Source organism: Suillus fuscotomentosus, assembly GCF_016647785.1.
Source record: "Suillus fuscotomentosus strain FC203 chromosome Unknown F5891scaffold_148, whole genome shotgun sequence".
In the NCBI taxonomy this organism is placed as follows: Eukaryota; Fungi; Basidiomycota; class Agaricomycetes; order Boletales; family Suillaceae; genus Suillus; species Suillus fuscotomentosus.
The window spans coordinates 1-15,415 of NW_024539660.1; the positions used below are offsets into that span (position 1 = coordinate 1).

Consider the following 15,415-nt stretch of genomic DNA (forward strand, 5'->3'; position numbering starts at 1 on the left):
CTCCACTGGGCTTGGAACAATTCGCGGTGACAATGCGTCGTGCACTCGCGACCAACACCCTTGCCCTCAGTGTGAGTACCCGCGAAGTCTTTGAATGCGTCCGGGAGCTGCATCATGCATGTCAATGCAGAAGAGTAAGTTAATTAAAAAATTAGCATACCTTTTGAAAGTAGGCTACGTGATTACCGAGATGGTGAGACGGTTTACAACGGCGGTACTTGGATTCGTTCCCGAAGTACATATATACCGGCCATAACTTTGCATTGCCGAATGTCGTCAGCTGTGTGGCATCGGACCAGATCATAAGCGCGGTAACCACGCGAGGTAAATCACATCCTGGCTCTCCAGGAGATTCCTGAAGTGTGCTGTGAGCTTCCATGAAAGCTGGTGAAGTGTACAGTTCGCCTTGGATGTTGACTTCTTGCGGTAGATGGGGGGGCTTCCATCGCAACTGATAAGGTTCGTAATGGAAATGTTCGACATCCTCAGCATTTGCGAGCTTTTCGCGAATAACCGATATGAGAGACCGATGGTAAAGGTCTGCTGCAATGTAAGGTCGAACGCCTGGCTGAGCTGTGGTTCGAGAGAAAGGGACTTCGATTGTCACTTCCGTTTTGCGCCAACCTGCATCTTCATCCAACCATTCATCATCCTCTTCATCGACACTCGCACCTAATTTGGAGTTGATCTTGTCCCAATGCGTATGTCGCACATCATTGGGATCAAAATCCGAGCATCCGATGATATCGAGCAAGCCTTTGAAGCTCTGGTGCGACTTCTGTGCCGTGCCATTCCAGTACCAATGCCCAAGCTCGAAGGATGTTTGATTGGGGTATGGGTGAAACGAGTTGTGAGGCTCAGCAGGGCCATACTGACCTGCTGGAGTAGGAATAGGAATAGAACTAATATCGTGAAGTGTTGCGGCCTCTTCTGGGTCATGAGACGGGGGGGTTGAAGAGAAAAACTGGCGCACTAGTCCGAATACATTCCTTGCCGTGCGGAAAGGAGCGGGTCGCGACGACGTACAAGCCGTGGTTAGTACGCTAGTGGAATTTGCGACGGGGATAGATTCCGTTTGTTGAACGATATGACTTGGAACACTGGGGGGAGGCTGCGGGAGTACATCGTCGTACTGCCTATAACGTGATGGCATGCGAACATCAACACGTCGACTTCTGCGTTGCGCCAGTGATAAACCGTCTTCCTCCGTGGATGTTGTGCCGATGTTGGCGTTGGATGCTGCGATGGGTATGTTGTCCTGGATCGAAGAACCTGCAGAAGGCACCTCCCCTGGGGGGTGCACTGCGGCCAAAGGCAAAGACGGGTGAAGACTTGAAGACCCCACACTGTATGTCTCGTTGACATGGTTGGAAGACGACGACGGGGCTTGTGGACAGCGGGGATGTGTAATCGAAGAGGGCGTGCTGATACACACATGCTGTCTGTTCCCATTGGTATCCAGTCGGGCCCGTTTTACAGAGCCTAGGAGATCTTTTGCTTTAGACAAAGCACTGATCAATCGTTTCTTGCCTTTCAGACAGGAACGTTGATGCTTTGTGAATGCACTCTCCTGAGTAAACTCACGTGTGCAAGTGCATTTGAAAAGCCTTTGCGACGAAGCTATATCCATGAAGAGCGAACGGATAAACAATTGAGCACAACAGCAAAAAATTTCAACAGTATAATATAACGTGACAAACCTGAACGTTAAGATGGCCAGCGCGATTACCCGAGTTGCATATTCCCACAGGCCAAGATCCTGGCAGTGCAGGAGGGGCTGGCACACTTGACGGGAGAAAAAAAAGTCGGACCAGCCATGACATGGTTAATTGCAGGATCTATAAAGAGCGATGAGGCCTTGTTGTATCCATCTGCACAATGGAAGCCCCATCCTCACCTTCTTCCGTGATCACTGCCCCACCTGACTGTCACGAAACCGCCGTGAGGCTCGCCAAACTCATGGTAGAAGCCATGACTTGCCGCTTTGCCCTCCTGCATTACGATAGTGCGTCAAAATCAATGATAGAATGGTACTGGTAAGATTATTCGAACCTTGTATAACTTCTGAGCGTTGACTAGAATATGGAGGCCTGACGATGACGAGGGAAAGAAGATTATTCCATCACACTTTGAGAAGTACCGCGAAGAACGCAATTTTCGATACCCGTGCTGCTTATGTGCCGACGGGTGTGGAAAAGAGGCCTACACCGAGGCGGCAGTGTATCCTTGGAAAGATAAGACTACTCGAGAGACTTATTGGAGGGTAAGATGCGCATCTGATGAGTGTGGATATCAAGGTCAGCTTCCTTCATTCTCGAGGATATCCCAAACTAACCATGACCTACCAGTGAGAATAGACGCATACTACCGGCTATCGTCTTTAGCCACCTTCCAGTACCGTCGTCGAGGTATCAACTACATTCCTGTGGTGCAATAATTTTATTGATAAATCAGCAGGAGAACATGAAAAACCATGCTCTATTCAATTCGAGTGGACATACCAGGAACAGACGGAATTGTTCAAAAAGCTTGAGTCGTCCATTGGTGATGGAATTACAGCGAAAGAGTTCCAGGTTTTATTTAGACGCTGCAAGCTTTGCTCGCGAGTAGGAGCGAGGTCGATTATGAAGTACCATATCCAGACCTGTTCAAGAGGGGTCCAAAAGCAACGACCTAGGAATAATCCGCCATTGCTGAAGCTACGTCTGCGATAGGCTGTCGTACTAGAGTCTTACTGATCCTTATCGATCAAACTTTACACTTACGTAATGGTGCAAATTTGCGCTCCCGACATCAACCCCACTCGCATCGATACTATGAGAATGTGCTTAATGAATAACGACACAAGACCAATGGAAAACTTCAAGTTGGTGAGGGTGTTTAGTAACTGGTAAGGTGAACCGAGCACGCTTACTTACATAATTCTAAGGCTGATCATCACATTGAGTTCGGGTGTCCGGGCCATATGTATCAACTTCTTGTCCTTTATCACCAGTCTCCACGCCGATGTGACAGTCCCCAACGACAGTCAAATGTTATATCAACGATGTGGATACGAAACCTAGGTCCGTATTGGATTTGTCGTGTCCATCATCGTGACATTGTTGGGAAAGTGACTCAAAGATTGGACTGCAGTGAGATAATCTGGGTGTACGCTAAGCACTGTTGACTTTTGAGAAGTTTGAAGTCGCCAGCATCTGACCAGTATAATATTCTTTTTCAGGTAAACGAACATGGCTCTCATCCCGCCACCATCGCCTGGCTGCCTGCCACCGCACCCTATGCAAAGATTTTTGTAAAATGTAACGGCATGCCGAGCTCGTCACCACGTATGCCCTCTTTACGTCTGAATTTTCTATGCGGAAGTCTAACCTCACTGCCCGGCCAGGGCAGTACCCAGATACAGATTGACGTCTAAGAGTCTCACACAGGCGCATTCATAGTGGAAGGTTTGTTTCATCTCGAGTCTCTAGCTATCTCAGTGCTCATGACTCTCCTAAAAGTTGATCCATCACTAGCACTGATGGCCAGCCAGAATTCGAATTGTTTGATAGCCAGTAACGTTGATTTGATGGCCAGCTGTCATACCATTCAATCGCCGCCCAAATCAGATTCCGATTCAAAATATTGGTTAACAAACGAGCTCCATGATAGCATGCGTCGCGCGTGTACATATTTCCTTACCACAACAGTCATGATACCAGCTCCATCCTATCTTCCACCATTCAACTCCTCAGCCATTCGTAATGGCATGTGCGAGCTTTCGGACATATTGGCAGGTCCCAAATGGCTGGATTTCTACATCAGACTCATACCAACGAAGACGGCAAGTCTACAATTTCTAAAGTATCAGTTCACCTAAATGTTTCTACGTAGCTTCGGACTGAATTGTATATTCTGTACTTCTTGCTCAAAGGCCGAGTCTATCACGGCGATATCTGGCAGATAATCGGAGGGCGTATATTGGAAGCACAGACAGAAGAATCGTTGCGAACGGTTAAGGATAACAAAGGGCGCGTAACCGTAGAGCGAGCTTTCATGGAACAGAAGAGGGATCGATGTCAGCTGGAGATGTCTTTGTGCAGCCAGGCTATCGATCACGTACAGCAACGATGGATAATGCGTGAGATTCTCCCAACTACGCAAACCAATGGTCTGACACCTCACTACTTAGCAATGCGTGCTATTACAACTCGCTCACTCGTACATAACGACAGCCCTGGCTTAACAACCTCAATATGTATCGCTGAACCTACTGTAGCCCGTTCAGTATCTACAGAGGCCTGTTCAACATCCATAGGAGCCTATTCGGCAGCTGTACAACACAAGTGCGAAACTTGGTTAAGAGAGCAAGACCCCGACTTCACGCCAGTTAGACAACTTTTTTCGGACAAATATGGCTACTCAAATTGTATCACACATATAGAGCAACGAATGCCAGTCATCGTGCACGTCAGTACTGTCAATTTTTCTACTTGGCTAGTCTGACATTATCACTGAAGTCCATCGACTCCTCGTTCCACCTGTCGAGCACATGGGTCCCACCTGGCGTTCAAGAGGCCTTTGATAAGGCATGCCATTTGGAACTTCGCTCTCAGACAGGACTCGTGGCAACCTACCTTGATATGGAAGGTTACCATTCTCATCAGCGCAACCCCGAGTTAGAGTTATATCACTTGCATGTGAAGATGTGTCGTGCCAAAGCTGAGGTAGAAGTTTATGAACTGGCGATTGGAAATGCGCCTGCATCTGACTACTCTGACAGCGACGGTGGGCACGAATTACTTACGTCCTCTTCAAAATGCTGATACCATTGCAGCTTCGTCATCACTTGGCAGCCGCCCTTAGAGGAGACGAGGCGCCTGGCTACGCGTGGTTGAATTCGCATCAGTCGTTTTCACATGGACATCTTACAAGCTATCAGACACGTATCTTTATGCTCATGTGTACATAACCTTTGTGATACCATGTACTAGTTTCCTTACCTTAACGTACTGGCTGCCATGATTTCGTGTTTAGATGTACAATATTGAGTATCTTCTCCTGCACGGCGCTTTGCTAATTAAATCAATGCAAACATCTCCAATGGACCTTATCACAGCGGAGTCCGAGTCAGATGCTGACTGCTGTAGTCCAGGATTGCTTGTGTTTGCCAAGGCATTGTCTTACACATATCAAAATCACGAGGAATGGCTGACTGGCGTCAGTGCTCCATCAATTTTGCAATATATGATTGTTGTCTGGTTGCTGATGACCGTAGTCTGGTTTGGGCAGCAGGTGTACCACAGATATTGAGAACTGTTGGTGATTTACAAAAAATTACCTAGGACACACCACACTTATGAATTCAGGCCAGTATTGCATGTAGTTTGTAACTCTTGATTGCCAGCTGACTGGCATTGCAAGTAGCAATCATGATGTTCAGCTCAGGCGATGGATGACCACAGGTTTGGAGAGACGCAGAACCTTTTCAATATTTTATCTATTGTATATCATAGTTGTTGGGACATATAATCCTTCATCAAGTTTGGCTTGTTCTTGTAACTTCTTGTCCTTTGATGCCATCGTGTCATGATTATCTATTGCTTTGCCTTTGGATATAATCCAGTAGACATGTGATCTGATGTTGCTATTTGTATCTACAAAAACCTTTTTCCCGCCGGTTTCCTGATGCCTTGTCGTCTGAAGCTGACTCGGAAGCTTGAGCTTGAAACTTGAAGATCTGGAGTATGCATGTACTATGTAGCTATCCGATATGAACGTTGTTAACCACAATAATACTTACTCTAAGATCATAGGCCCAGGGAGACTGAACAATTTAGAGGAAAACTGAGATGAAGTCTGGAGCCATTGTAGTCTGTAGAACATCATTGCATTGACAACACCTCTATTTTATGATTCTTGTGAGTGTCGTGTACTAGAAGATGACTATGAATGATTTGTATGTCCCGACTCAGAGTGTTCAATGTCCAAAAAACATGCCATGAGCCAAGCTCAGTCCATCTGAGTGCCTCAATACAGAAATGCTCAAGCGCAGTCTAGCTGCACTTACAAACCTCGGACAATTCACAAAGAAAAGTATTGATGCTTATCATAAAAGCCTAAGTGCCACTGGTGTCAGGCTGCGGCTTGGGCAGCAAAGTACCATGGACACCGTGTTTTCCCACCTTCAATATACTCAGTAAACTCGATGCAGCTGAAAAGTGACATGATAAAATATGAAATGTGAGTTTTGAAGTGTGTTGCGTATTACCCATCGATTGATTGTACATGGTGATACTTAGTACCTGTACATACACATCGGGGTGAATGATATTTAAAAGAGGTTTATATGTTGTACAAAATGTGAAGACAATATTTAATATTTAAACTAACATAAAGATGGGTGCACGACTTCAAATTTTGGTGGTGTTTTGTGTGTAATCCAAAATATCAAATATTCACAACCATATTCCCACAGACAATATGTCAACAAACATAAGAAATATAGTCAGATTTTTCATGTCTGCTTCAACTTAAAGTTCAATTTCCATGTAAAACTTTGGAGAAAACTTGAAGTTTTACAGATGACATGACATTAAAACTCGATTTAAATGTCAAGCTTTGGCAAAACTTCAAGTTTTCTCCAAAGTTTTATGTAAGAATCAAACTTTAAATTGAAGCAGACATGGAAAATCTGATTATATTTTACCTTGCGAAGCAAGGTCAGGTTCACATGGATCATTTTATGTGATTTCCAAATAATAGTAAATACAGTGACGCCATACAACGTGATACGATGATGCGAACTTATCACCTACCTCCGATTTCCCTTCCAATACTTGTTGTTTTCTGAATAACAAAGTAATAACTTAGACCGTGCAACTCCCTCGCGCCCAGAGCTCCGCCCACAGGGCGAAGCTAGCGCGCTTCCCTTCCAATATTCGTCGTTTTCGGACAACTCCCTTTTTTGTTAATATGTTGGTAATAATGTGATGAATAAATAAAAATTAATCCTATAATTTTACGCCGCGCCCCTAAACATCATATTTACTATCTATCCATCGAAACACCATGCAACCTAGCATATTTGAACTGCTAAGTACCTCAGACAATCAATGTGCTTTCATTTTCAGTGAGTATAGACTGAGAATTACTGATATCGTTCTGGATCCCAGAGAGCCAAAGATTGGGAGCAACGCTGTGGAAGCAAAGAGAGCATTCTTGCGTTATCCCCCTGCATTTGTTATCATTCACCTCGACTTCTGCGATTTACCGCCATTGCACGGACTTCTGCCTCAGCACATACCAGTGTTACCTTGCGAAATTAAATTTTCCATGGGCACAGGTCCTTCTACAAGAATCACGTGGCGTCAACTCCCTGTAACACCAGCTTACACATTTACCGACTTTAAAGCACAAGGACAGACGATTGATCACGTTTTAGTGGACATTGGAAGAACGACATGTTTTCGCCTATCTCCCTTCAATGCATACATCGCACTATCCAGAAGTCACGGCCGAGAATGCATACGTCTTCTCAGAGACTTCGACAATGATCTATTCCTTCAACATCCAAACGAAGACCTTCGGATAGAAGACAACAGGATTGAGCGACTCGCGGAGGAAACGAAAAAGTGTTTCTCGAGGACAGACAGTCTGACAGAAAACAAGGTACCATAGTGCAGTACACTGAAAGAAACAATGTAGTAGTAGCTATATAGTGATGTCAGAAGAAATCCTGGGACGAAGCCAGACTAAACAAGCACGATAGAGCTAGAAAAAGACGGAATGTGAGCAAGGTCCACGTCGGCAACGCCGACCCCTAGTATTATATTTGTTGACATATTAGTGGTACTCAATTCAAATTTTCAAACATTTCAAAACTCGCTTAAACACTTTAAACTCCCAGCTAAAGTTCAACAAACTTGGTGTCATGTGCATCAATTCAAAGTCAGGCGAATTCCGCAGGGCGGACTTTGAAACACAATGCCTCCCACTCGTCAACGTGCATGTCGTTCTGCAAGACTTCGAGCTGATGCTCGAGTGCACTCGATGGATCCTTCAGCACTCTCTGTAGCTCTCTCTGAGGGACAATCCAAGGTCCCTTCTGAATCTGGACCACGATTAACCATACAGTGGCATAATGAAACTGCCCTAACAGATGTCTTGGTGAATTATCTAACGTCTCACTCTGCTGATTGTAGGGTGCTCTTTTATTCTGATGGGAAGAAGGCGATGTCCCCCGTCAATGACAGCCCCTCAGGCTCGGACAAAGGCCAAATCTGTAGCGTTATCGCTAAACTTATCTTCACTAATCACCCCAAATATGGTCACGCATATCACGACAATCAGAAGAAATTCCGCAATGCAACCAACAATCGCATCAACAAGTGAGTTTTCTTCTCATTTTTATATTCATACATGCGCTAATGGAATCCCTCAAGTCTCAGAACAAAGTACAAGAAGATGAAGGCTAGATTCGGTGACACAGGTGCTGGCATGATGCCGCTTGATGGGACGGCTGCAAAAAATCTTCTGAGTGCGTCTTTTGTCTTATTTTGTTCTCAGCTTATTTTAATCATTTTATCGTGTTTGTAGACTCAGTTCTTTCGGAGTTTCCGTGGTACACGGACCTCGATGGAATTTGGCACTCCAATCCGTCATTGGCCGCAAGGACTTATTCCTCCAAGCCTGGCGTTGATCACGCCGGCTCTTTCTACTCCCTGGTTCAACCGCGCGGTGGGGCTGGACCCTCCACATCCTTTGGCGCTTCACCCTCTCCCACACATGTCAGCGCTACACCATCCGCTAGCGCTCATGATGTGTCTCCCCAGGCGCGTACATCAGATCCTCAGACCCAGGCGCGTACATCAGATCCTCTATTTTACGGTGATCCCCCCATTGACCCACAACTCCTTCAACCTCAGACTCTTGCTCCCCCCTTCACACCCCCTCAGATACACCTTCCCGGCCTGCGCAATTCCCCCGATGTCACTATCCTGGACAATTATTGTCCTGACTCCGGGAGTGGCCCGCTTAATGCCCCCCTCGGCAATGCACTGGACTACCTCGATGACGATGACGAAGAAATGCTCAACAATACTGGTGCCAGTAGCCCTCCCCAGGTCGCGGGGACAAAACACCACTTCGCTGCATCCCCTTCACCTCCTCCTGACGCCCCCCAGCCGTTCACAATTCGCACCAAGCTCCCAACGCCAATATACGACAGTCGCTCAGCATTTGGCGCTCACAAGCCGTCAAGCCGTGGAGCGCAATGCAAAGGGCCATCGGACATGGCCCGCAGCATGTCTACACCCTCCTTGACGACGCGCAATACCACGCCATCGTCGGACTACATCGTCTCTCCCACCCCGCAGACCTCGCTGCCCAACAGTGGGGGCAGCTCAAAAAAGAAGGCAAGGTCGGATGTCCAGGACCAGGTAGGCCTGGTCCAGGACGAGATCGAGAGCCTGCAGTCCGGCGCCCTGTCGCGCCAGGAGAGCAAGCACCAGCGCTATCTCGCGAAGCTGGGTGCGAAGAGCGAGCACTCCCGCGAGACGAAAAAGTACGAGTGGCTCCGTGACACTCGTGCACACGAGGCTAGTCACGCTAGCCTTGTCCATCAGCGCCAGCAGGAGGACAAGGATGCCGAGATTTGCCTTCGTGAGGTGGATATACGGGTGCACGAAGCGCATTCGCTCGTGCTCGATAAGGAGGCCGAAACCCTGCGGCTCAAGATACAATACCATCAGATGATGCAGGGCAATAAGGCCCCAGGGTTGGATTGAGCTTTGTGAGTTTGTCATCGTTTTGTCGTCGTCGTCATCATCATGTTTCATTTGTCACTGTCATGTTTTGTTTGTCGTCGTCATCTTTCATTTGTCGTCGTTGTCTTTCATTTGTTGTCATCATGTTTTGCTTGTCATTGTGAGTACTTCTTGTGATTGATGTTACATAGCTACATACATGCATGTTACATAGCTACATACATGTATGATACATATTTATTTGTGGTAGTACATGTCAAATTGAATCTGAGAGGAATTATTCAGCCCTATGTTGTGCATTTGAGTGAGGACTATCAAAGAGATCATCCATCAGCTTTGCACGAGCAGCCTGACCTGGAGTGCCATCATATGTCCTGTCACCAATGACCTCATCACCATCTGGACCCTCAAGCTCCTGAACAAAAAAGTCTTCCCCCTCTTCACAAGCCCACTTAAGAGAGCTTTCATATGTTCCATCTTCCTTGCGATGATGAGTTTCGAAGCGAATAATCATGTTGTGCAGGATAATACAACACTTAATCCACTGCACCGCAAAATCAAGGTCTTTCTCAGCCTGAATGCGGAAGCGAAGCTCTCGAAGGGACTGGAACCATCCCTTCAAGACTGCAAATGTGTGTTCAACACGAACATGAACCTAAAAATAAATAAATTCATTGAAAATCCAGAATAAATAAAAAAACCTTGGAGAGATGATAATTGAATGTCTTCTGGTCCTTTGTCAACCGTCCATTGCAAGGCTTCTTGTAGGGAACAATGCACCATGGCTCCAATGGATATGCACTATCCGCCCAAACCCAATGACCATCAGGCAGAAGGTCAGCATGCCCTTCATAGAGGCAAGTAGATCGGAAAGCGAATGCATTATGGACACTCCCGGGATGACCAAGGGAATAATCCACAATAAGGAGGTTGTGGGGCAAGATGACAGCCTAAAATTAAATCAATTTTTTGAATATGAAAGGGAAAAAAAAATACCTGACAGCCCAGGGAATACCTGGATTTCCTATCATAAAATGTCTCCCCATAATAGCCTGGTTTGGTGAAAAGATTCATAGTCGAGCCATCAATGGCCAAAAAGCCACCCTTCCACTCAGGACAAGTACATGACTCGGCAAATTTACAAGCCAGGTCAACATCCTCAGAATTAGCTGCTGGGAAGCAGATAAACTGATCATGGGCATCGAGCACCGCAATCATCACACGATTAGTGCAATTAACCACAGACCCAACACTCACACCTGCCCATTGAGCAACATCCTCTAGAGTAATGGTGTTACCATAGTGGCCTGCCCGATTCAGAAAAATAGCGAGCTGGATGGAGATGGGGAGCTGAGGATTGTTGGATTTGCTTTGGAAGATAGGGTGATCAGAGATATAATCGAGAATGTCATCGAAGATCTCAGGGCTGACACGAAGTTTCTGCCGAAATAAGTGAGGGCGATGTTCCTCATGGTGAATGAGCATGTGAAGCTGGGGTGCTCGTGGAGGAGGCTCGTCGGGCTTGTGGAGTACACGAGCCCTCTTAACCTCATCATGAAGTGCATCAATCATGTCCTGGAGCCTGTCGTAAGGCAGTACAGAATCATCGGAAGATACAAAATCATCACTGGAAAAATTGGATATCCCTGTCATAGGGGAGAGGGGGGAGGGGGGGGATGAGGAGCTAAAGGATAGACTGATGGTATCATCATCATCCGAGGTGCTAGAAAGCGAATCCTCAGAGTCAGAGTCGGAATCACTCTCAAGGTCGGACCAATCGTCCAGGATGTCCTGGTACTGTAGCTTGGCCAACGAAAGTGTGGCCTGATCAACGATATCGAGGAGTTCTTGGCAGGTAGATGGACGAGGCATAGTTTCAGTAGGGCAGTAGGGCAGTAGGGCAGGAGTCGAGGGGATCAAACCTCTCATCCATTTCATGCATATGTGACACACTTTTTGTCGGAGTTTGAAATTTCGGCAAATTCCGAAGTTCCGTCTCACACTGAGCACGTTGGTGCCGTCGTTGACCTCACATCCTCCATGCTCACCTGCAGCACTGAGCAGGACATAATTCAAGTTTCCAGGTGCCATCCACCCAAAGTAAGTGATTTTTGTGCTTATTGCAAGTTGTAGCTTACATTCACCCTTATCTTACAGGAAATCTATTCTAATCCAGGTCCCACACACATCCCACCTGACCAACAACACCTTATCTTTATGGGAGAGCCGCTCCTCCATCCCTCACTTCCCACCATCGACAACTATGACGAGTCATATCCTTTACAGCAGTGGGAAGACCCAGGCGCGTACATCAGATCCTACCATTCACAGCGGTGGGGAGACCCAGGCGCGTACATCAGATCCTCAGACCCAGGCGCATACATCAGATCCTCAGGTCCCTCCACATCCTTTGGCGCTTCACCCTCTCCCACACATGTCAGCGCTACACCGTTCCCTAGCGCTCATGATGTGCCTCCTCCCACTATAGGTCCCTTTCCACATGTTGCCATTGCGCCCTCCACTGGCACTCATTATGCGCCTCCTGGTGCCCTTGGTAGCCCTTCCCAAGTCGCGGGCACAAAACGCCACTTTGCTGCATCACCCGCTCCTCTTCCTGCCCCCCCCCCAACCGTTCGAAATTCCCACCAAACCCCCAATGACCCGCTCTCAGTCCATCTCATCCTCCTTCCCCCAGCACTTATTTGTTCCGTCTGGTACTTCCTACCTATAGCTGATTTCATTCTTGCGGAGTGGTTTTTTTTACAATTTTATTAACGCAGTCATTTGAAATACAAGTCTTTTTGATCCTACTTGCTACCCATGATGAATCTATGCCCCGGCTACTTTTGCTACTCTAAAGCACGACTTTCCCCTCTGTATAGCACACTTTGAAAATCCTAAGTGTTTGAATGTCCAACTTCGTGCCGACGTGTGCCAAGCATGATTCAACTGTTCTTACGCGAGTTTGTTGAAGCTTTAGCCGGGAGTTTAAAGCGTTTAAGCGAGTTTTGAAATGTTTTAAAAGTTGAATTGAGTACCACTATTGTCTGTGGGAATATGGTTGTGAATATTTGATATTTTGGATGACACACAAAACACCACCAAAATTTGAAGTCGTGCACCCATCTTTATGTTAGTTTAAATATCAAATATTGTTTTCACATTTTGTACAACATATAAACCTCTTTTAAATATCGTTCACCCCGATGTGATAACTCGGATGTTTGAGAAAATGATCAGAAGCGGAAGTCGGGAACTTGCTATGTAACACCATGCAACCCGGGCCATCATATTGACAATGGCAATGAGTTTAACAAGGTTCGTGGTCCAGCGGCGACGTGCCAGCTGGAGCCTATTGCGTTAATCGCGCATGACCGTAATATGAATGGTATCAATAAACACAATGTGTGTTGTTAATCGTTCGTTTTCATACTCATGCCAGCAGGATTTTGTTTGACCCATTGCGTCAATAACAAATTGCTCATGCAGCCAAAGTGCAGTCGCAAACCGGTACTAATCCGAGTGAAGGTCCAACTAAGGCACTCCACTTAGCATCTCTTGCTCATCTTTTGCTAACAGTCGTCCATGTCGACATTCACCGTTCTTACTTTGCTGTACATTTGTCTTGCTGGTGTCGGAGTGTTTCTCGACTACATATTCGCCAAGAAGAACCCACAATATCCCCCTGGTCCTCGGGGCCTGCCTCTAGTTGGGAACATTCAAGACATACCTTTTGTCAAGCCCTGGCTCACCTTCGCTGAATGGGGCAAGAAGTATGGTAAAAGTCTCCCATTTTTCCAGAATCATACATTTTAATGCCATTGCGCGCAGGTGATATTTCGCATGCCAGTGTTCTAGGTATGCACATCTTCGTGCTGAACTCCGCCAAAACTGCGGTGGAAATGCTGGACAAGAAGAGTTCTATATACTCTGACCGTCCAGTTGTTCCTATGAGTGGCGAACTTATGGGCTATGGGCAAACTTTGCCTTATCTCCGTTACGGTGAACGCTTTCGCTCGTTCCGCAAGAATTTCCATCGCGCCCTTGGTAGTCGCGCTGCTTTGGTTGTCTACCACCCCATAGAGGAGATGGAGACCCACAGATTCCTGAAGCGTGTACTAGCGAAACCTGACCAACTGCAAGCACACATTCGACAGTATGTATTCTGTAGTGTTACTACTGGCTTAACCTTGAAACTTTCTAGCACCGCTGGCGCTATCATTCTGCGCATCTGTTATGGTTATGAAGTCAAGGAGAATAAGGATCCTCTCGTTGACATTGCAGAACGTACTTTAGACGAATTCTCGCGGCATGCTTACATCGGTGAATTTATGGTCGACTTCCTGCCATCCTGTAAGGCCATGACATTTCGGCGTTCACTCTCAATAGCCTGACTATGTTCTAGTGGCAAAGGTCCCAGAGTGGTTCCCTGGTGCTGGCTTCAAACGCATAGCCCGTGAGTGCCGAGTGACCGTCGAAGAGATGGCTGCTATACCTTACAAGTTTGTCAAAGATCAGATGGTGACTAAGATTTGTAGTTCTTCCGCTACGCACTATTGATTGAATTTTACAGGTTGCTGGCATTGCCCCCAAGTCTTTTTCCTCAGATCTGCTAAAGAACCGTACTTTGACTGCGGAAGAGGATCACATTGTGAAGTGGTCTGCTGTATCACTATTCAGCGCTGGTGCCGACACGGTTTGTCCGTTTGAAACTATCATATGTTGGGGCTAACGCCTGTTTGTTCAGACTGTTTCTGCGATCTACTCATTTTTCCTGGCTATGACACTTTTCCCTGATGTGCAGAAGAAGGCTCAGGCTGAAATTGATGCTGTTGTTGGCCCTGACCGTCTTCCCTCCTTCGCCGATCGCACCTCCCTCCCCTACATCGAGGCGCTTGTTAAGGAGGTCCTCCGCTGGAATGTTGTCATACCTACTGGTATGCGTATCTCGTTTATCGTAATCTTTAGTTGACCAACAGTGCCCGATGTCAGTTGATCACAGCGTAACTGAGGATGACATCCACGATGGGTATCACATTCCAAAAGGCTCCGTGATAATCCCTAACATATGGTTGGTATTCTCCTTGTGCATATGGTATATTAACGCTTTGAATTGTGACAGGTTCATGCTCAATGATCCGCAGACATACGTCAACCCCTCGGAATTCAATCATGAGCGCTTTTTGGCCAAGGACGGAGAAGAGCCTGAGACCGATCCTCGCACATTGTGCTTCGGTTTTGGTAGACGGTGAGAGTTGAGTCGCTGTTACATTTTGAATGAAATGCTAAAGTTCTGTTCCATAGGCTCTGCCCAGGTATGCACGGCTGACAGGACACTGACAAGTTTTCTAACGTTGATCGCTTTCGACTGTATAGGTCTGCATCTCGCTGATGCATCCATCTGGTTAACTGCCGCAATGTCACTTGCAGTGTTCGACGTTTCCAAGGTTGTCGAGAATGGCGTTGAAATCACCCCTGAAATTGACCCCTCATCCGGGTTGATCAGGTATGTTGCGTATCTTAATATCACTACGGTGCTCTGGACATACACACTCGCAGCCACCCAAAGCCTTTCAAGTGCTCGATCGAGGCTCGCTCTGAAAGAGCCTCTACACTTATAATTCAACAAGATACTTAAGTACCAAGTAGTGCTAACTGGCGGTTGT

At 46.6% G+C, this 15,415-nt stretch overlaps 5 protein-coding genes across 5 annotated transcripts; all 5 read left to right on the plus strand.

Annotated features, from left to right (window-relative positions):
• Positions 1-1,878: 1,878 nt before the first annotated feature.
• Positions 1,879-2,437, plus strand: F5891DRAFT_987179 (uncharacterized protein; the record flags this gene model as incomplete). The annotated part of the gene is made up of 3 exons (XM_041377865.1): positions 1,879-2,005; positions 2,070-2,297; positions 2,349-2,437. The coding sequence occupies 3 exons, from the start codon at positions 1,879-1,881 to the stop codon at positions 2,435-2,437; spliced, it is 444 nt and encodes a 147-aa protein (XP_041217649.1).
• Positions 2,438-3,786: 1,349 nt separating this feature from the next.
• Positions 3,787-4,848, plus strand: F5891DRAFT_987180 (uncharacterized protein; the record flags this gene model as incomplete). The annotated part of the gene is made up of 5 exons (XM_041377866.1): positions 3,787-3,846; positions 3,877-4,153; positions 4,271-4,452; positions 4,503-4,770; positions 4,820-4,848. The coding sequence occupies 5 exons, from the start codon at positions 3,787-3,789 to the stop codon at positions 4,846-4,848; spliced, it is 816 nt and encodes a 271-aa protein (XP_041217650.1).
• Positions 4,849-7,001: 2,153 nt separating this feature from the next.
• F5891DRAFT_1072703 (uncharacterized protein) lies at positions 7,002-7,809 on the plus strand. Its single transcript, XM_041363316.1, has 2 exons — positions 7,002-7,099; positions 7,158-7,809. Exon 2 carries the CDS (start codon positions 7,318-7,320, stop codon positions 7,660-7,662), a length of 345 nt encoding a protein of 114 aa, XP_041217651.1. The 5' UTR covers positions 7,002-7,099; positions 7,158-7,317; the 3' UTR covers positions 7,663-7,809.
• Positions 7,810-11,789: 3,980 nt separating this feature from the next.
• Positions 11,790-12,524, plus strand: F5891DRAFT_1198314 (uncharacterized protein; the record flags this gene model as incomplete). The annotated part of the gene is made up of 2 exons (XM_041368609.1): positions 11,790-11,849; positions 11,907-12,524. The coding sequence occupies 2 exons, from the start codon at positions 11,790-11,792 to the stop codon at positions 12,522-12,524; spliced, it is 678 nt and encodes a 225-aa protein (XP_041217652.1).
• An 810-nt stretch (positions 12,525-13,334) lies between these two features.
• On the plus strand, positions 13,335-15,387 carry F5891DRAFT_1198315 (cytochrome P450; the record flags this gene model as incomplete). Its single annotated transcript, XM_041368610.1, has 11 exons — positions 13,335-13,527; positions 13,581-13,905; positions 13,954-14,102; positions 14,155-14,270; positions 14,323-14,445; positions 14,497-14,686; positions 14,742-14,820; positions 14,872-14,997; positions 15,054-15,064; positions 15,126-15,255; positions 15,309-15,387. 11 exons carry the CDS (start codon positions 13,335-13,337, stop codon positions 15,385-15,387), a joined length of 1,521 nt encoding a protein of 506 aa, XP_041217653.1.
• Positions 15,388-15,415: the final 28 nt, after the last annotated feature.

Coding starts and splice junctions, on each gene's coding strand:
- F5891DRAFT_1072703 (XM_041363316.1), top strand. CDS start 7,318: ATGGGCACAGGTCCTTCTACAAGAATCACGTGGCGTCAACTCCCTGTA.